Source organism: Triturus cristatus, chromosome 10 (assembly GCF_964204655.1).
Source record: "Triturus cristatus chromosome 10, aTriCri1.1, whole genome shotgun sequence".
Lineage (NCBI taxonomy): Eukaryota > Metazoa > Chordata > Amphibia > Caudata > Salamandridae > Triturus > Triturus cristatus.
In genome coordinates, this window is record NC_140593.1 from 536,899,502 (window position 1) to 536,922,052 (window position 22,551).

Consider the following 22,551-nt stretch of genomic DNA (forward strand, 5'->3'; position numbering starts at 1 on the left):
AAAAAACCATAGGTTTCACACACGTTATAGTTAGGAAATAGCATTTAAAAAACCTTGCTAATTCACTGAAAAAACCATAGGTTTCACACATGTTATAGTTAGCTGGACATTTTACTGATAAAAAACCAATGAAATTCCCCCGTTATAGTTACTGTAGGCAACTATAACTCACGCGACCGTAATCCTCTGCTGATGACATATGTGTTTTTATGAAAAAAAAATATTTGTAATATATGTATAGCTAAAATTTAATGGAAGAAGATATGGGCAAATAAGTGTCTAAATACAGTATTAGCATCAGCAGAGGATTGCGGTCGCGTGAGTTATAGTTGCCTACAGTAACTATAACGGGGGAATTTCATTGGTTTTTTATCAGTAAAATGTCCAGCTAACTATAACATGTGTGAAACCTATGGTTTTTTCAGTGAATATATATATATATATATATATATATATATATATATATTCACTGAAAAAACCATAGGTTTCACACATGTTATAGTTAGCTGGACATTTTACTGATAAAAAACCAATGAAATTCCCCCGTTATAGTTAGTGCAGGCAACTATAACTCACGCGACCGCAATCCTCTGCTGATGCTAATACTGTATTTAGACACTTATTTGCCCATGTCTTCTTCCATTAAATTTTAGCTATACATATATTACAAATATTTTTTTTTCATAAAGACACATATGTCATCAGCAGAGGATTGCGGTCGCGTGAGTTATAGTTGCCTGCACTAACTATAACGGGGGAATTTCATTGGTTTTTTATCAGTAAAATGTCCAGCTAACTATAACATGTGTGAAACCTATGGTTTTTTCAGTGAATTTGCAAGGTTTTTTAAATGCTAATTCCTAACTATAACGTGTGTGAAACCTATGGTTTTTTCAGTGAATTTGTACGGTTTTTTAAATGCTAAGTTACTTTACGCCATTCGTGGCGTGCGCGCCCACTTAACGCAGTTCGTTCCGTGCGCGCACAGTGAGCACGCGTTACGCATGGATGGGCCATGTACGCACGATGCACTTCGCGCACCGTGCGCACATGGAGGACATATTATGCGCTTCGTTGGAAAAGGGATTCTTTTATTTTTCCTACTGTTAAAGTATGCCATGCACAAATGGTGCCATTCGGGCAACATTTGCACACGGGGTGGGGAGAGTGGGGATAATTTTTTTTTTTTTTAATTAATCTTTACCGTACGCGTACGGTAAGCGTAATCGGCGTAAATGGGAGATCTTTGGGGACACCTTCATCAAGGCTAGGTGGTTAGGAGCTGTCTAAACCGCCCCTTTACATGTTTTTTGCCTTTGTTTTTCCTCCCCCCCTCAGAGTGCGAGAGAGAAAGTGGCGGCCGCCGCTTCCTGGTTTCGACCGATTCGAATGTTTACTAAGATCTAACAGCCAATCAGAATAACGCTCGCGCACGTCACCGTACGCGTACGGTAAGCTTACCGTAAGCGCACGGTAAGCGCACCGTAAGCTGCCACAGATATATATATTGATTTAAATGCTATTTTATCAGGAACTACTGAACAGATTTACACCAGACCTACAAAAGGCACTTCCTTGACCTGAGGACTACCTCTCTGCCAAATTTCAAGTAACTCTGTTCAGCCGTTCGGGCTGTAGCTGTGTCTAAAGGTCCTATGGAAAAATGCATGGGAAAAACGCGTTTTGGGACCCCCCTTTTTTCTCAGCCCCCGCTTGACGAATCCCCCCGAGACTTTCAGGGTAAGAGCGGAGCGTAGCGCCCCACCTATTTTGAAAATTTCGCGAGGATTCGTCGACCGGCGCCAAAGTTATTCCAAATAGAATGTTGCGGATTTCCTATGGAAACAGGGTCCTAACTATAACTACCTACTGGCGACCGCCAGTAGGTAATATATATATATATATATATATATATATATATATATATATATATATATATATATATATATTTGCTCCGCAACACCAGCCAGTTGCACTCTCGAACGGGTGCACGACAAGCGGGGGTGTACACCTCCAAAACTATTTGGAGGTAGGCAGAGTTCCGAGAGGCCTTCGCATTTATACAGTACCGGCGTACGAAAATCCGGACCCCTTGCTGTTGGATGCATGGGCGGAACACACGGCCCAGTCCTGCAAGGGAATGCTTGAAATACTTGTACGGTTCGCATGGAGTGACCGTGATAAGGCCTTAACATCGATTAAAGAATTGGAGGACGTTCTATGTAAAGAGGAAGACCAAACCAATGTGGATACAAGACGTGAACAAATGAAAAAAAGATTGAAAATATATGAACAAAAAATAAAACAGCGTAAAGAAGAGAAATTTGATCGGGACGAAAGAGATTATAGCCAAGGCAGAATACTGACATTTGCCAAGAAATATGACAATCCCAGGAGAGAATTACGACAAAAAACAATCCAACCATCAGCAGTGGCCCCAGATACATCAGAATCGGAAATTACGGGCGATGAATCCTCTAATGAAGATGGAGCGAGTGGGGCTCAAATGGATGCACCTCCTTTTCACGAGGAATTCCGACTTATCAGGAAACAGCAATTGCAGGGAGGCAGAGGCAAGCCTCCAGAACGGGCAGCAAGAGGAAGACGAGGTGGGGGGGCGGGGGCCAGAAAATTCGAAGGTTCGCCACCCATGACCCGCAGCAAGAAGTTTTCCAACAAACGGAAATGAAGCAACAAAACCTGACGATAATTAATTTGACTCCGAGAGTGTTAACCATGGAAGAAGAATCGGTCCTACAACTCGGTCTCTCATTTTGCCCACAGAAAAGCATTGAATTCACCCAGACAAGAATTGATTTGTTTAAATTTACTCGTAAGCTGAAGCTACACAAATACTTCAAGTTGAAACCTCCCACCAGACAAAATGTGAATCCTAGTCCTAGAACAACTGCAAAAGATACATTGACTGGTAAGGATATTGCAACTTTGAGAGTACTGGAGGATTTAAGAACTGAGACTGAAGATACTAACACTAGCTCCACACAACTCATGGCTCAATGTGAAATTCAACAAAGTGGAGGCTCCAGTCCATTTAAACCTGCATCAGTATTTCTTCCACAAATGGCTACTGATGCAATTGATACATTCTCCGATGCTGTGATTAAAGACCTTACACGCTTACGTTATGACAACAAACATGGGAAGAGAACTACGAACTTCTCCAAGCAGCAACAGAAGGTGTTGGATAATTTATCTAAGGACACCTCACTTGTTTGCAAACCTTCGGACAAAGGGGGGAACATTGTGTTGATGACTAAGACCCAGTATGAAACTGAAGCATATCGTCAATTGAATGATACCGTATGTTATGAAAAAACCAGTGAACAGATGTATAATCAGAGCATCACTGATTATCATTTGTTGATTTCTTCTTGGTACAAAAAGAATAAACTAAATTTAGAGGAACATCTGTTTTTGAGATGTTTAAATCCTATTATCCCTACCTTCTACTACTTGCCTAAGGTCCACAAAGACATCAAGAATCCTCCAGGGAGACCTATTATTGCCTCCCAGGGTAGTCTCACGGAGCATCTCTCTATGTATGTTGACTTTTTAATTTCTCAACATGTGGTTACTTTGAAATCGTATTTGAGAGATACAAAAGATTTTTTAACACACATCGATGAAATTGAATGGCAAGCTAGTTACTGCCTTATGGTTCTTGATATTACGAGCCTTTACACATGCATTGCACACACGGACGACCTTGAAGCCACACGGTTCTTTTTAGAAACTCGTGGCTTGAGGTTCTATGAACATAACAAGATGATTTTGGAATTTGTCAATTTTTGCCTGACTCGTAATATTTTTTTGTTTCAAAAACATCTGTTTCGACAGATGTCGGGGACCGCCATGGGGACCTGCTTCGCCCCCAGCTATGCAAACTTGTTCGTTGGCTGGTGGGAGGAGCAGGTGGCCTGGGCGGAGCCTAATGCATTTTGGAACATGAGGATAAAGGCTTGGTACCGTTATATTGATGACTTGTTCATAGTGTTTGATGGTCCACCAGATTTGGCCAAATCATACATTGATGTTTTAAATTGTAACAATGTAAACCTAAAATTTTCAGGTGAAGTAAGTACTGAAGAGGTGAATTATTTGGACCTTACCGTATATGTAAATGATGGACAGTTACAGACTAAACTCTATAGGAAAACCACTGCAGGGAATTCAACCCTTTTTGCAACCAGCAGCCATCCCAAAAAACTGGTTGATAGTATCCCATTTGGAGAGCTACTTAGGCTGAAAAGGAATAACACCAGTAATAATGAATTCCAAAAGGCAGCAGTATCGAGCATGCAACGCTTTAGAGTAAGAGGCTATAGCGAAGCAGTTTTATCTAGTGCCCTAGATAGAGTTAATAAGATCCCGAGAAGAGACTTATTTGCGGAGAAAGTTGTGAATAAGTCCAAAAAGGAATATGCTACTTACCAGTATGCATCTGTTCTTGGCATGTAGAGCTGCAGAGTTGTACACTTAGCATAGGTCGCCATCTGGTGTTGGGCCCGGATGTTTGCAGTTTGTTTTTCTTCTTGGACAGTCTTTGGAAGTCACGAGTTTGGTGACTCCTCCTTCGGTCCGTACTGCGCATGGGCTTCGGCTCCATCCTCAGATTGTTTTTCGCCAACAGGGAAATGATGGAGCGTAGTAATAACAGTGAGAAGCCCATGTGTTGTATCTAAATAAGATGTACTGGAACGGATACAGGTAGCCGGGGAGGCGGGTGGGCGTGTACAACTCTGCAGCTCTACATGCCAAGAACAGATGCATACTGGTAAGTAGCATATTCCGTTCGAGGCATATGAGCTGCAGATTGTACACTTAGCATAGATTATATAGCAGTACCCAACCTTAGCGGCGACCACCGGTATCCGTTGCAGCTGTTTGAAAAAGTGTCTTTAGTACAGCCTGGCCCACCCTAGCTTGCTGCTTGGAATGCACATCTACACAGTAGTGTTTTGTGAAGGTGTGCGGTGTAGACCATGTGGCTGCCTTGCAGATGTCATCTAAGGGTATATTCCCTAGAAAAGCCATAGAAGCCCCTAACTTTCTTGTAGAGTGGGCTTTAGGGGGAACAGATAATGTTCTCTTTGCCTTTTGATAGCAAATTTGTATGCATTTTACAATCCACCTAGCTATCCCTGATTTTGAAATGGGGTTGCCTTTATGTGGTGGAGAGAAGGAAACGAACAATTGTTTAGTCTTCCTGAAGGGTTGCGTTCTTTGTATGTGGTATAGTAACGCCCTTTTTACATCAAGTGTGTGTAAGGCCCTTTCTGCAACAGATTGGGGTTGCGAGAAGAAGACCGGTAATTCCACTGATTGACTGAGGTGGAAGGGGGAAATGACTTTGGGCAGAAACTTCGGATTTGTGCGAAGTATGACCTTGCTGTGATGCATTTGTATGTAGGGTTCCTGTATGGTGAACGCTTGTATTTCACCAACCCTTCTAAGGGAAGTGATAGCTACAAGGAAAGCTGTTTTCCAGGTGAGAAACTGTAGCTCACATTTGTGCATTGGTTCGAAGGGCGGACCCATTAGTCGTGTAAGAACTAAATTTAGATTCCATATAGGGGAAGGTGGTGCCCTGGGAGGAATTACTCGTTTAAGGCCTTCCATGAAGGCTTTAATAGCGGGCACTCTGAAGAGTGATAAATGCTGCCTGTTTTGTAGATAAGCAGCGATCGCTGCTAGGTGTAGGCGTATGGATGAATATGCCAGGTTACACCTGTGAAGATGGAGTAGATAGCATATGATGTGCTGTATGGATGCATCTAGAGGGTTGATTGTATTGTTACGGCAGTAAATTACAAATCTTTTCCACTTTGCGGCATAGCATGCTCTAGTGGTAGGACGTCTGGCTTCCATGATGATGTTCATACAATCAGGGGGAAGGTTAAGGTATCCGAATTCTAGGATTTCAGGAGCCAGATCGCCAGGTTGAGCTGAGCTGGGTCCGGGTGCCTGATTTCTCCATGGTTCTGGGTTAGGAGGCATGGGGATAGATGTAGTTTTTGATGTGGTACCACTGACAGTTGTAGTAGCGTGGTGTACCACGGCTGCCTGGCCCACGTCGGAGCTACCAGAATGAGTGTGAGTGAGTGCTGTTGTAGCTTCCTGACCACTAATGGAATTAGTGGGAGAGGTGGAAAGGCGTATGCAAATCTGCCTGACCAGTTCATCCATATCGCATTGCCCTTGGACAATGGGTGTGGGTATCTGGCGGCGAAGCTTGGGCATTTTTTGTTTTCGTGGGTGGCGAAGAGGTCTATCTGAGGATGCCCCCACTGTTGGAAGAATGGGTGAAGAACTTGTGGATGCAGTTCCCATTCGTGTATTTGTTGCGTTTGTCTGCTGAGCAGATCTGCTATGGTGTTTTGTACGCCTGGAACGTGCTGTGCCAGGAGAAAGATGTTTTGAGGAATTGCCCATCTCCATATGCTCTGGGCTAAGCGGGAGAGCTGGGGAGAGTGTGTCCCCCCCCTGTTTTTGGATATAATACATTGCAGTCATATTGTCTGTGCGAATGAGGACTGCTTTGCCCGAAATCTGTTTTTGGAAAGATTTTAGGGCTAGAAAGATCGCCAAGAGCTCCAGATGGTTGATGTGGAGCGATTTTTGCTGTGGCGTCCATAGACCTTGCATGGTGAGGTGTAGAAGGTGCGCTCCCCAGCCGGAGAGCGATGCGTCCGCTGTTAGAGTCACTTGAGGAACCGGGTCCAGGAACGGCCGCCCTTTGGAAAGGTTTGTGGTGTTCCACCACTGCAGAGAGTGATGTGTGCGGCCGTCCACCAACACCAGATCCGTCAGCTGACCCTGGGCCTGGTTCCACTGTTGTGCTAGGCACTCTTGAAGTGGACGCATGTGGAGTCTTGCATGGGGCACTATGAAAATGCAAGACGCCATCATTCCTATGAGCTTCATAAACACTCTTGCTGGAAGAGAGTGCTGAGGAAGGAATGTTTTGCGTAAGGCTTGAATGCTTGTGATTCTGGCTGAGTTTGGATAGGCAATACCCTTGGAGGTGTCTATAGTGGCCCCGAGGTATTGCTTTGTGTGAGATGGTATGAGGTGGGACTTTTGGTAGTTCACCGTGAAGCCTAGCTGGTGGAGCAGTTGGATGGTGCTGTTTGTATGCTGCACACATTGGTCGTAGGACGCGGCTTTTATTAGCCAGTCGTCTAGGTAAGGGAAGACGTGAATATGTTGACGTCTGAGGTGTGCTGCTACTACTGCTAGGCATTTGGTAAACACCCGTGGTGCGGTGGTGACCCCGAAGGGGAGAACCGTGAATTGGTAATGTTGCCCGTCCACCACGAACCTGAGGTATTTCCTGTGAGAGGGGTGTATTGGAATGTGAAAGTATGCGTCTTTCAGATCCAAGGTTGTGAGAAAGTCTCCCTGGCAGAGGAGTGGGAGGACTTGTTGTAGAGTGACCATGTGAAAATGGTCTGAGTGTATGTAGGCATTTAGAGGCCGGAGGTCCAGAATGGGTCTGAGGGTCTCGTCTCTCTTTGGTATTAAGAAATATAGAGAGTAGACCCCTAGATTTCGTTGGTTGACGGGAACCTGCTCTATAGCATGTTTTTGCAGGAGTGAAAGTACCTCTTGTTTGAGCAGTGTGGAATGTTCTTGAGACATTGGACGGTGCCTTGGTGGGATATTGGGTGGGGTAGATGTTAGCTCTAGACAGTACCCTGACCGAATAATTTGGGTCACCCATTTGTCCGATGTTATGGACTCCCATACGTGGGTAAAGTTTTGTAGTCTGCCCCCGACCGGAGTGGAATGGTCTGGGGGGAGCGGAGGGGAGTCATTGTGCGGGGGGGGTGGCAGAACGGGTGTTGTTGGTTTTGCCCCTGCCCTTATTGTTGTTACCCCTGTAACCACCTCTCTGATTGCCCTTTGAAAAGGTATTTTGAGGAGGGGACTTGTAGGAGGAAGAGGCGTTATCGGTGGAGGAGCCTCTGCCTGTGCCACGAAAGGACGAGCGTCGAAAGGAACGTTTGGAGGCTTGTGTTTGGAGTGCCCCCATAGACTTTGCTGTGTCTGTGTCTTTCTTCATCTTTTCGAGCGCTTCGTCTACCTTTGGCCCAAAGAGTGTTTCCTGGTCAAAGGGGTGATTGAGTATGGATGCCTGGACTTCTGGTTTGAACCCTGAGATCCTGAGCCAGGCGTGGCGGCGAAGCAGGACACTGGTATTTATGGCCCTAGAAGCAGTGTCGGCTGCATCGAGGGCACACTTAATGGAGGTGTTTGTGATTAGTTTACCCTCCTGTATAAGGTCATGAGCCTTGTGCTTGTATTTTTCTGGAAGGTGCTGCATAAGAGCCTCTAGTTCGTCATAGTGTGCTCTATCATATCGCGCAAGCAGTGCTTGTGTGTTTGCAATGCGCCACATGTTTGCAGCTTGGGAGGCGGTGCGTTTACCAGACGCGTCCAGAAGTTTAGATTCTTTGTCTGGCGGTGGGGCATCTCCTGAGGATTGGGAGTTAGCCCGCTTCCTAGCTGTGGAGACAACTAGGGAATCTAGGGGAGCAGGGCCCTTGATGTAAGCAGGGTCTGTGGGTGCCGCCTTGTACTTCTTCTCTATTCTAGGGTTCAGTACTCTGGCTCTGACAGGGTCTTTGAACACCTCTGTAGCGTGCTTGGTGACACCCTTAAGCATGGGTAAAATGGAAGTGGATTTGTCTTGTATATCAAATGTATCCAGTAGGAAGTCTTCTTCTACTGGTTCACTGTGCATGTCCACCCCATGGTAGTGTGCTGCTCTCTGCACTAAATGATGAAACCCTAAGGAGTCCTCTGGAGGAGACGGCCTTGATGGGTATAGGTCGTCCTGAGGTACATTGGGTATATCAGGGTTATTGTAATCCTCCCATGGATCTGGGGTCCCTGGTGGAGTGGGATCCATTGGGGGGTCCGCCGGGTAATTGTCCGGATCCCCCTCATCTGGATCTGGGGATGGGGCCGGATCATAGTGAGGTAAAGGTGGCGGAGACCTGTGAGGTGGAGGCGGTGGAGGAGGTGTGGGTAGGGGAAGCGGTGGTGGGGAGGGCACTCTGAGGGGAGAAGTAGCAGAGTCCTTCCTTTTGGGTGGAGGAGGAGGAGCCGGAGCATCAAGGCGTCTTTTCTTGGTAGTTAAAGTCAAAAGCCCAGTCTTTGGATCTTTGGACAAAGTCTTTTGTAGAGGGTCTGGTGTAAACAGAGCCAACGGTGTCGAGTCGTCTGTCGGCACCGGTGATTTCGGAACCGGGGGTTTCGATGGTCTGTGTGCGCCATGCTTTTTTGAGGTCTCCGGGTGTTTTGGCGTCGAATGATGTTTCGGCGCCGGAGCGTCGGTGCCGACAGATTTGTGTTTGTGTTTGGTCGGCACCGAGTGTCCAGGCTTCGGCACCGGTGGTTTCGGAGTCGAGCTGGATTTTGCAGTCTTCGGTGCCGGATGCTGTTTTTCGGCACCGGGTGTCGGCTGGCTCGATCCCGAGCTGCCATGAGACTTTGGGTGCTTCGACACCGGGCCCGAAGGTGGGGTGATCGAAGTTTTGGTTTTGGTTTTGCCCAGGCCGGCAGGCGAGGGAGTAACCTGAGTCTCTTTGGTTTTCGGCGCGGGGGTGGGAGGGGGCATAGTACTCACGGCCCGCTGCGCTGGTGTAACGTCCTCCACGTCGGAGTTGTTGGCCTCGGAAGCGCTGACGACGTCTTCCTCCTGCTCGGTGTGTGTTTGCCCCGAAGCTTCGGCGTCGTCTCCGAAGATGTCCGGTGGAGCTGCCGAGGATGAGTGCGCCATGGTGCGTCGAGCTCTTCGATCTCGGATGGTCTTCTTCGATCGAAAAGACTTGCAGGCGGGGCAGTCTCTAGCCTCGTGTTCCGGAGAGAGGCAAAGGTTACACACCTGATGGAGGTCGGTGTGGGGAAATTTAGACCCACATTTTGGGCACTTTTTGAACGGAGTCCTTTCCATCGGCCGGGACCGGAGTCGCGGAGGGCCCGAAGGCCGGTGTCGATGTACGGGATGGAGAAAAGTGCCGCTTCGAGAGATGAAGATGATGAAGGAACTCGAAGAATCGAGGATTTTCCGTCGAGGCTGGAACCGTAGAAGTTCGAAGCCGGAGCACGAAGTATCACATCCGAGCCCGATGGCGGAAAAAAACAATCTGAGGATGGAGCCGAAGCCCATGCGCAGTACGGACCGAAGGAGGAGTCACCAAACTCGTGACTTCCAAAGACTGTCCAAGAAGAAAAACAAACTGCAAACATCCGGGCCCAACACCAGATGGCGACCTATGCTAAGTGTACAATCTGCAGCTCATATGCCTCGAACTGGCTCTTTCCGCATGATCACTACTTACTCCGAAAATGCCAACCAACTCAAGAGGATATTGCGAAAAAACTGGCACATCCTCCTTACTGATCCCATTATCAAGGAAGATTTACCAACGAATCCTTTGGTTACGTTTAGAAAAGCTAGGTCATTAAGAGACCACCTGGTCCATAGCTATTATGACGTAGAACCTAGTAGGGCATCGTTTAAAACACTCAATGGTTTTTACCCATGTGGCAAGTGCAAAGCCTGTAAGAAAAGCAAACGCACTTTAACTTATGATGTTCCTGGCCTCAGTACACCTAAAAAGATCACCAAGTTCCTTACATGTACCACTCCTTATGCTATTTACTGTTTAGTATGCCCTTGTGGGCTCCGTTATATCGGGAGCACGATCCACCCGGTGAAAATACGGATCCTCGAACACTTGAGGGCGATAAACAATGTGGATGAGTCATACCCAGTAGCGAGACATTACAACAAGATGCACTGTCGAAATAAGGATCTCCTATCATATTTCTGTTTAGATCACGTACCACAAAACCCTAGAGGTGGGGATAGGATACAGAGACTTAGGCGTTTAGAGTCACGCTATATCATAGACTTGCAAAGTAAGAATCCACTGGGTCTGAATAGTGGTGAAGAGCTTGCTGTACACTTGGGAGAAACTGGTTTACATTGTATATTTATGATGATTTTCTCCTCCATTTCTTGTACTAACTTTCCTTTTTCGCACACAAAAATGTACTATATGTGTATGGATATTTAGTGCTAATTGATCAAGTTTTATTGAGTCCTGTTGCATAGGTAGAGCACTGGCCCATCCATGGGCATGATTTATGCATTACTCTCCTATGTGGGTGCGTTCAACCGAGTTTGGCCTTGAGGCAGAATACTAATGCCCATCTATGGGCAAGATTTAATTCATGTGCTTTCCTATATAGGAGCGTTCATGTGGTATTAAGGATTTACATATTAATGTATTATTGTGGAATTATTGCTAAATTTATTGCATTATTTCCCTTCCGTTTTAGACACTCTAAGATGGCGCTATGATTAGTTGTCCTATGATGATTAGTCTGTTTTCTGTCTCTATACCGGATATCTTGAATGCACTTTATTAATGTGAAATGGCCGAGGCGTTTCCATGCAGAAATTGACGAAGGCTAAGTGCCGAAACGCGTCTTTGCCCGGAGTTCTAGAAATAAATTTCTTTTGAACTCTCCCCCGTGAGTGCTGTCGTCTGTTACGGGTACGATTACCCGATGGAACTGTGAGCAGTATATATATATATATATATATATACCTGCTATACACCTATGGCCACTGCTATTCTATAATGGTTAGAGGTAAGGGTGTACAGGATCCTTTTCTACTCTACTTTTTAATTACGTTTTTGGCAATTTAGAAAGCTCTGTTGGTGTCTGTGATCAGGGCACAGACAACAGACCAGAAAAACTCCTTCCATCTTTTTTCTGTGCTCCTTGTAGACCTTGCTGTACACCTAGGACGTGAGAATTGGCACTGTAAAGAATCTGCTGGCATAAATGTCTCTGAACAAGCACCTAGGGACCACAAACATTTCTTTGGGCTTGGGTTGGGGACACCAAGAAGCAAGCACCTGCCTCTTTGCACTCACACTTACATAGGCTTCCTTCCACACACTGGCCACACTCATTGTTTCCCACCATCAACCTCAGCTACTAGCAGGCAGTACTTGACAGCCCCAATGCTACAGTATGAGTGACCCAGATGTCAGTTATCACTCTATGGCGCTTAGAGACATGTGTATCCCCTTATGTTTCCCATCAGCAGGCACCACTTTTAAGATCCACTAAAAGGATTCAAGTGGCACCTGAGTACCTGATTTGGCTTCTCTGTTCTTCAAACCCCTTCGGCTGGCATCAGGAAGTGGCATTGAAGTATGCCCATACTTACAGGGACAATATTCAAGCAACTCTCCAGAATTGGGTATTTTCAAATCCCAATGTCACACACAGCATTTGCTCTTTAATGAATTATTCAGTCAGCATGATAACAGAATAATCAAGTTGAGTAAGGGAGTTTCATTATGTTGAATCTGATCTAACAAACTCAAAATGGTTACAGTGGTATAATACCTAGAATAGCGCCAGTTGCTTTCTCTGCCCTTGGAATTTCCCCCTCTCCTTTTACCTGTCCGTTCCACTCCCTGTGATCTGTCTGCTGTAGTTTGCTTAACAGTTTTTTGTGGAGGACACAATGTAAATATGCCACCAAGACCCTACCAAGGTGTCCCTGCCTCTGTCTACAGATTGGCTGCGATTTCCCTGGCTCTTCAGGTGACTGGTGGCCAAGCGCTTCTGCCTCTGGATCTCTCCAGTGATGTGACCTATCAGCCAGGGTTGGCTGGTCTATTTCTGGCAGCTGCTGAATATGGGCTCCCACACTCTCAAGGTACCTTTCTGAAATTCCCTCGAAGAACTAGTGTTGATCATTTGACCTTTCCCTTGAAGATCACCACCAAAGAAGTGAAGTCCTGAAATTCATACTGAACCAGAAGTGTAATGCAACCACCTGAGTTTCAAACATTGTGTGCACAAACATCCTTTCAATAGCAGCAGCTAACTGGGCGGTAGTACTCTGCAAACATCATCTCAATGATAGTGTCTTACAAGCAAAGCAAATCTTTACTTTATTATCAATGACACATCCTAATGAAATATTGTCCTTTTCCCATGACCTGCTACCCCCACTTGGCTAAACACAAGTGATTAATTTAGCAAAGTTAGAGTATAGCTTTCTTGTCTGTACCTAGGACATTGCTTAACATATATATCCATCAAGACTGCCCAATGGGGGTATTTCCAGCTAATGTTGCCTGCAATATATGGAAAGCTTAAAGATGGCGCCCTAGTGCTTCTTTACCTCAGCACAACATGTTACATGCCCTCATTACTTACATCAATGCAAAGGACTATGAATATGCCCGCCCACAATAACGTCATCCTGCCCTCTTTGAATCAGGACGACTGTCACTAGATTTCCATGTTCCCAGGTAGGGAAATCACTGAATGGCCATTACAAGCATGTTTAAACCTTTCGCTGCGGCGGGAATTCCGCCGCAGCGCTGGGGGGTGCGGGGGGGCAGCGCGGTGGCGCTGTGCTCATGACGGAGCCACTCCGTCATGAGCCACGGTTGAGCTGTGCTCATGACGGAGCGGTTCCGTCATGACTCCGCCCAGTTGCGTTGTCCCCCCGCACAGGCGGGGAAACAGCGCCGCGTGGGCGGAGCGGCCGCCAACGGTCGTGGCATGACGGAACCGCTCCGTCATGAGCACACGGCAACCGTGGCTCATGACGGAGTGGTTCCGTCATGAGCGGGGAAGGGGTTAAAAACTCCATGCACATTGTGGCATTTGGATTTTTTTGTTTTTCAAGAACTAACTCCAGCTTTGGGAGTTTGCTGAGCGGGTGCATCAACCATGACGCCCACTTGGCAAAGCTTTACTGACTTCAATTGGGAAACTAGAGCAGTGGCTCCACTGAAGGCAGCGAGATCCCACCTGCCGAGGATCTTCAAACCTGGTGGATGGGTGGACCACTGATTACAGAAAAAACAGCTGTGGTAAATTGAGCCAGATAAACTAGTTGTACTGGGTCAACCATCACAAACCCACAAATGAGAACACTATATAGTAATTGAGAGATGCAATCTATAACTCTCTGTGATTTAGTACAATATTGATATGCCAATTTGAGTCACTGAAGCAAAGTCCTGGTCATTGTATCTTAAAATTAGAAAACGGAGTCCATCCACGCCTTCTTATTTTATTAAAACAGTTATTTATTTGACTTTCTAGAACATAAAAAGAACAATAAAGAATTGTTTTAAGAAAATTAGAAGGTGTGCATGGACTCAATTATCTACTTGAAGACACAGTGACCAGGACTTAGATCCAGTGACTCAATTTGGCATATTAATTTGTTGTACAAAAGCCTAGATTGATATAGAATGCTTATCTTGATTAAAATACTCGGTGACGGACCATCTGCCAATCGAGAAAAGACGCCTAGTACAGAAGACAAAAACAGCACTCATTCAATTCATGAAAGAGTCCTGATTTTCACTTTAGCACCATAAGCAAACTGGCTACTTATTTGTATTTTACAGTTGTTTTTCAAATTAAAAGCTAAACATTTTATTTTTTAATAGTTTCCAACAGAATATTTCAACTCTACTGAGCAGGATATTCCTGTTTGCCTGAACAAAATAGTGCTTAACGATTGCTTCATTTATGTGAGTCTGCATTTGACTTCTCTGAATATTAGTCTCTGATTGACTATGCTCAACCTAATTTTAATTTGATATTCAATAATCTCTCACTTTGACTCTACACAATGTGTTTTCACTAGCTCTCAATGGCCTATAACAAATATTTAATATATCAGACAGCAAAACAATCTTGCCCACTTCATCAGGGACTAGCACTACAAATGTGATACACCTTTCCAACCTCGCACAAAAAATGTGATTTACATAACTATAAATCAACAAACGCAAATCATGTATTAATTTCAGACACCATTATTGAATTCAACTCGTAACTTCAAATCCACACTGAAACCTGGCTGAACATCAATTCACAGATGATACTAGATATAATGGTCCCCCATGGGTGTTCCATCATCAGTTCTGCCAGAGGTAATGCGACTGAGGGAGTAACTGCTCTAATCCACTGAAACTCCTTATATGCAGAAATCCCAAAACACAAACCTATTCTGTTTTGAGATCCCTAATATTAGCATGGAATTAACCTTATACTGAGACATGCACATTATATACCATACTCTCGCTAAAGGGGTTAGAGCCAGTACAAGCTTCCTATGCACACTTAATCCAATTCCTTTTAGATATTTTCTGCAGTAGGCCCCCAAGGAGATTTCCAACCAAGGAGATTGCCAGTCCATTTATGGAGGTACGGCGACTGAGGGAGTGTGGCATGCAGGACCCCCAGGAGAAGCAAGCCGCACCGGCCTTATGCCGGCCGCTTGCGCCCTGCTGGGGGACAACCACAGCCCTAGGGCCTCACCTACACCCCTCCTCCGCCGCTCCGCTCCTCCTAACCACCGAAGTGCACTCCAACTAACTCGCTCCACTCGGCTCCTGAGTGCCCTGCCCTGAGGTCATCGTCATGTATTGCCAACATGTGGGCAGGCTGCAGGACCCGGGAGCCGCAAATCATCGGGAGAGATCGCAGACATGCTGAGTCTCACTGCAGTCCTTCCAAGGGTGTGCGTCCGCTGCGGTGACCTTCCGCGTCCTTTGGCGTGTGTGCCACCAAACAGCAACCGATAAGAAACCTTTAGAAACAAAATGAACTGGTATCCACTTACCCCACACACACACACTGAGGAAAGAATAATTGATGTAGTAATCATCAACCTCTCAAAAATTAAATGCCTCAATCCTCTTCAAGCCGAGAACACTAAATGGGGTTCCAGAATCCACTCTATGCTAAGCTATTAATTCAGCCTGCCCAGAATATTCAACAACGTTTAGAGGTAAACTCTTTGAAAGCCAAAATGATACTGTTTATCTGCTATTGATATCCTTAAAAATTTAGATTTATACCTAAATTCTAATAGAGCTGGACAGACTCATAAAACCCTAGGCTTTCTGACAATCCGATGACCAAAGAAATTCTTCAAGGTTTGGAAAGATAAGACGTACCAAATGAACTGGAGTGCTATCTGCCCTTAAATCACCAACAATGAGTGCAATAACAATATTGTTACCACAAAAGTATCTTTCTACAAGAGCATTTTCAAAATACTATAAACATGCCAAAATAACCATTTCCTGTTATTATATTAATTATTAATCCAAACCCCAACCCCCCCCCCCCCTCCCCCCCTTAAAGTCCTTTCCAATCCAAGGACAAACACAAAGAATATCAAATGTACTTATTAGATAAAATCTCCTCCATTAAGAAATCGGTGATCTCAACAAATGGACAGCCTCAAAGTATCTGCGGAGTCCTAGCTCTCAAGGCAGCAGGGATAACTTTAGACAAAAAAATGAGGTGAGGGATAAAATGCTTGAATTAATCTCAGCTACTGGCAATCGCTGGGATCACATCCGAATCCATCGTTTTTCGTCCAACGTGTCATCTTGGAGTTTGGACCCTGCCATATGTTATGTTAGGTGGACTTGTAAATCGCGCTTATCACACTGAGGGGTGGGTATCCAGGCGCAGGAGTAGATGAGTTGGCCGATCAGGCTCCTAGTTGAACAGCCAGATCTTTAGTTTCTTGCGGAACTCAAGTAGTGATGGGGAGTTCCTGATGTGATGTGGAAGGTCATTCTAGCTTTTGGCTGAGATGTAGGAGAAAGAGCATCCTCCTGATCTGCTTCTGTGGATACAGGGTATCTGTGCAAGATAGAGTATGGCTGAGCACAGTTGCCTGGTAGGTTGGTGGAAGTTAAGGCGGTGGTTGAGGTAGGCAGGTCTGGCGTTGTGGAGGGCTTTGCTTGTCTGGGTGAGCAGTCTGAATTGGTAGCGCTTCTGAACTGGTAGCCAGTGTAGTTCTACGAGGTGGGGTGTGATGTGTGCACTGTAGGGGATGTTGCGGATTAATCTGGCGGCGGCGCTCTGGGCGATCGGGAGGCTTTGTATGAGTGGATTTGTGATCCCAGTATAGAGTGCGTTACCTAGGTCTAGTCTGCTGGTGATGACGGGCCCAGGTGATTGTGCCTCTGGTGTCGGTGGGGAGCCATTTGAATATCTTGCAGAGCAAATATAGGATGACGAAACAGGAGGAGGTGATGACGTTCACCTGTTTGACCATCATGGGTCTGTTGTCCAAGATGATGCCCAGGTTTTTACCGTTGTCAGTGGGGGTGGGGATGGGTCCCAGGTCAGTTGGCCACCAGTAGGAGTCCCATGGAGAGCAAATCCATCTTGACCCTGCTACTGTGGAAAAGTCTAGCCTGAAATTCCAGGCCAGGTCCTCCCTGAACGAAAGCACAGGCAACCCAGGAAAGGTTTTGTCCTTTTTAGGGTTCTTCAGCCAGCTATAGCTTGCTTAAAGTGGCAGAGTGTGCACGGGGCCTACGTCTGGGCATACCTGTCACACTTAGGGCAACAAAACAAGCTGATGGATGGAATACCTGAATTAATCTCAGCCACTCGCAACTGCTCGGGCCGCATCCCAATCCATAATTTTTAACTCAACATGCCACTTCAGTTTTGACCTAGCTATATGCAAATCAGTTTTGACCCAGCTCTAATGGGAACAGTCCAGCCCAAACAGCTAGGCCAGCTCCTACCTGAATGGGAACACAAGCAACCCAGGACCAATTTTGTCCCTTATTAGTGCTCATCAGCCAGGTATAGCTTGGTCCCAGTGACACAGTGAGCAATGGACCCATGTCTAAGTATACCCGTCACACTTATGTCAACAAAAACAAGTTGATGGATGGAAGGCTTGAATTAACTTCTGCCAATGGCAATCGCTAGGGTCACGTTGCAGTCTATAGTTTTTCGCCCACCATGCCACCTTAGATTGGACCCAGCCATAGGCAAATTAGTCTGGACTCTGCTTCAATGGAACAGCCCAGCCGAATTGCCACGCTAGATCCTCTTTGAACCAGAACACAAGCAACCCTGGACTGGTTTTGCCCTTATTAGGGCTCATCAAGTATGTATAGCTTGGTTCCAGTGGCACAGTGAGCAGGGAGAACGTATCCATTTCTGAAGAACAAGTAACAAACGTAGTCAAAGAAGTACGACAATGTCATCCCACCGCAACCGATATACTTTGCAAGGCTTCAAAGCAAGCTCATCAACCTTTCACCCCCAGGTGGCACCTTCCTATAAACATTTAAAAAAAGACAGATAACTGAACTGTTCAACAAAACGTTAGTGGATACAAATAAACTCTAAAATTATAGACCAGTCTTATTTATTTATACTATTTATAGAGCGTACTATCACCACAGGTATCCTGGCGCTGGAGCCTTATTCAGACAAAGGACAGACTGCCATCGAGAACAACCAGATCAGTAAATGCCAATTACACAGGAAAGAGCTACGTTTCTACGGCTTTCCTAAAGTACAGTAGACCAACTGCAGATCTTAAAGCGACTAGTAACTAATTCCAGAGCTGAGCTGCTCTGAAATCTGAAAAACTCCTCTAGCTTGGCAAAGTAATAAAAAAATGTGTCTGAGCAGAGTAATGCATTCATTGAAAATATCAACTCTGAGCACCATGTCAATTTCCATTCCACAAAGTGAGCAGCATGGAACATTAAAAATTCTTGACACTTGTCGTAGGTATGGTGTATGGATAGATTTTTCATCGAGTTGAAACATTGTCTTGTGTCTTTGTTCAGGGCTTCACATCAGCTGAAGGCTTCTGTAGTTTTGGTTGTCTAATCAATGGATTCAGCTGTTACAAGGAGTATTCTCCTTGAGGAACACTTTTCTTTCAGTTTGGTGTGATTGTCAGTACAAGATGTCTTTTGCCTATCTTTTTCTGATTTGTGGACAGCACATTTACTCTTCGAGTAGTCTTTGGTGTGCCGGGGGCAGAGGCTTGGCTATTCAGATTCAATGCTTTGAGGGAGATAGGTGTTGTATCGCCATGAGACTTCCGGGTGATATGTGCGCTAAATAAATATTCTGATTTGATTTGTTATCTTTATGTTATCCTTATTGGTGATAGCCAAGTGAATTTATCTTGTTTGTTCATTGAGAGGTAGTGATAGTGGTTAGATTTTGCTCGATTGTGCCCATGGAGTAAGTCCTTTAATCACTGCTGCTTGGGTGGCTCGTGCGGACTATAGTGGATGATTGGTGTGTGATTTAGGTAGGGGTTGTTGGTGTAATTAATGTATGTCACTGGTGATGAAGTCTGTAGATGACGTTAAAATGTGTAAGTTGTGGTGAAGAGATGGAGAAGAGGCAGGTGAATCATTCCATGCAGGAGAGGTTGGAGGATCTTGGATCGTGGAAGCCAATGAGCACTTGTGAATCATAACCAGGCTTCCATCCTGCTTGTACATGCAGTTGGCATACTGTTTGTGCCATTAGTTATATTTGGTTCACTGATTTTTGCAACCCCAATGCAGAGAAGAATCATGCACTTTAAAATATGTCTAGAACGCAATGCAATTTATTATTGACAAGATTTACAAAGGGACACGATCAAAAATACTTCAAAGACCAACTGAATCATTTTGCAGGAGAGGCAGATTCTGCGCTTACCCTTCCACGCTGCAGTATCTTTGGTCGTTTTGCCCCTCTGTTGACAAAAACAGGTTGCTGTGCTTTGGCATTGGGCCCAGATATTTGCATCTCTGGGTAGATATGGTCTAAGTACCACTTAAAAGACTTGCAGTTCAATCTAGTTCTCAGAGCCAGGCGTTCACTTATATCTCCAAAATCCTTTCCTCGTAACTCAGGCCTCAGACTAAAATACTGCTCCTAAATGGAAAAGGAAAATAACATGTTAATTTAAGGGATGGGCCCCCTGTATACCAGAGTCAGTGACAACCTAATAGTGCATACTAATTACCGACCAACGTAATCATAAATCTTTAGTGTCTGGTTTTATGTTACAAGGAAGTATATAAGATCTTCAAAGTTTCAACAATGCAAACAAATTCAGTCACATTCCATTTAGCTCTGCAGTGCTCTGTTGTGCAGACAAGTGATGGATCCTAATGTCCGGGACTACAATGCCAAATTATTCATGGAGTTTTCCTTTGCAAAAGGTCTGTGTATAATCAAAGATGCTCTTCACTCTTCAATTTACATGAGGCCTTTGCAGGTCGGTCTGTACACAAGGCCGTACTAAATCTCCACCCTTGGAAGGAAGGGTTGTTTTGATGCTATAGCAGGATCAATAATATCAACCTACAATTAAATTGCTTACCACTATATTCTCATGGTAAGTGTAAGGAAATACCTCTTTCTGCAGGTTCACCCCCACATTCTTTGGACTGATGTAGTGACATACTTATAAGTCCCTAGAATATGGTACACAGGGCACGTAAGACAGAGTGTTCACCCAGGGCTGCAACATTGATTGTGCCACCTTGCATGTGACAAGAGACAAAATGGACTCCCGAGTGCCACTACAGACTGACAGGACAGTGTGTGACACCGTCAGTTAGACTTTGCCATTACACCTTATGGCAAAGCCACCACTTCCCTTAAGTAATGTATGCAAGTCTCCTCTAAGAAGGGCCTATAGCAGGGAGCTTCATATTATTTTCTATATGTCTTAGCAGCAACACCTCCAAATAGTTTTTTTGCTGTGGAAAGGTTAGGAGCTCCATTGGAAAACACAGGGTTAAACGGTTGGCACCCCAACCCATCTAACTCCTGAATGGAACCACCTAACCTGGTCAAGAAAGGTATTCAATTAATTGGGACATTATATCTGAACTGATGCCAGGGCCAGATTTAAAGTCACTAATAATAATAAGAAACTTTTAGAAAGTTGCTACTCGGCACTCCAGCTAGTACAGTGACCGCAGAAAGGCGCGGACACATAGATGGGTTTCTAACTGTCGGGGAGCCGTGTGAATGACTTACAGGCCGGAAACAAAGGCAGGTGATGCAGAACAGGATGTCCATTCAGGGTGTTAGCCCAAAAGGCAGGCTTCAAATGTGAAGCCGCCTGTGAAGATCTGCTTATGACAACCCCTGAGCAGCATGCCTTTTGTTCCTGCAGACAATTAGGAGACAGAGCTAAGTAAGGGAAACTTGTGCCCAAAACGGTTTTCCCATGGACATGTAGCCCACTGGTAATCGCACCTCTAGGGTGAGCTAACCTGCTCCCAACAACCGAGGAAAGGGCGTGCTATCTTGAAAGGGCAAGAATGGGCACTCTGGGATAGCCAGATGTCACACATTACAGGAACTTCCTCACTAGAGAGGAGGGGACCCAATAGCCCATTGGCTAGTGACCGTGTGGCCCCTTCAGGGCACTTTTTTGAGATAAGCAGGGCACCCCTGGCAGCCTGCTCCGCAGTTCACACTGAAGAAGAAAGGACCGAAGAAGGACTGCCTTGCTGCCCTTGAACCGTGCAAAGAAAGGCTGCGCCATTGCGAGGACAGCACCTGCTGCACTTTTGGGCTAGTAAGTATGTGACTTTGCCTGCGGCTTGTGGCACAGGAAAAGTTGATTTCCCCACTTCACCAAGACCAGTTACTCTGAGGATCAGGTTGATGATCTCCTGCAACCAGCTCCAGGACAACTAGAGCTGAAAGAGCCCAAAAGGACAAAGTGGTAGCCATAGCAGTAGTTTTGCCGCTACTATTATCAACCTAATCTTATTAATTACAGTATTTATCTATTATATATACCCATATGTATGTTCCAATATAGTAGTTAGGACTATGTACTATGCAATATAGTTGTCATTGGATACAACGCATGAAACAAAGTGGGGTATGGCAAAGTGAGCTAAAGAACACTGATGGATTCAACCCAGATCGGTGACTCGGGGGGAGGGGGGCGGGTTCTGAAAAGTTTCAGCGCTCCATCAATCACCTCCTTGTGTTTGCTTAGTGCGCCCTTAGTTGGCAGGGTATGCCCATGAGTGGGTCCCTTGATCACTTTGCCACTGGATCCAAGCTAGCCTGGCTGATGAGAGGTGTTACCCCGAAACCGGTTCCAGGATGCTTGTTTCTGGTCCAGGAAAGTTGGAACATTGGAAGTTCGGGCTGGACTGTCCCGTGAGGCACAGGATCAAGACTGATTTGCATGTAGCTGTGTCTGAACTGGGGTGGCAAAGTGAGCTCAAGAACGATGATGCATTCAACCCAGATCTGTGACTGAGGGTGAGTGTCTGAAAAGTTTCAGCGCTCCGTCCATCATCTCCTTGTGTTTGCTTTGTTCACCCTAAGTTGGCAGTCTATGCCCAGACATGGGTCCCTTGCTCACTTTGCCACTGGATTCAAGTTAGCCTGGCTGATGAGGGCTGTTAGCCAGAAACAGGTCCAGGATGCTTGTTTCTGGTTCAGGGAAGACATGGCTTGGCAGTTTGGGCTGGACTGTTCCAATGAGGCTCAGGGTCAAGACTGATTTGCATATAGCTGTGTCTGAACTGGAGTGGTGAAGTGAGCTAAAGAATGATGATGGATTCAACCCAGATCTGTGACTAGGGGTGAGTGTCTGAAAATTTTCAGCGCTCCATCCATCATCTCCTTGTG

General features: G+C 45.5%; 1 protein-coding gene across 1 annotated transcript in view; it reads right to left on the minus strand.

Moving 5' to 3' along the window:
* Positions 1 to 22,551, minus strand: part of GALNT11 (polypeptide N-acetylgalactosaminyltransferase 11) — a 319,722-nt gene that overhangs the window by 50,604 nt on the left and 246,567 nt on the right. Inside the window, exon 9 of the mRNA XM_085632014.1 lies at positions 19,594 to 19,812. Within this exon, the coding sequence (XP_085488140.1) occupies positions 19,594 to 19,812 (219 nt within the window). The remainder of the gene's footprint in view (positions 1 to 19,593; positions 19,813 to 22,551) is intronic.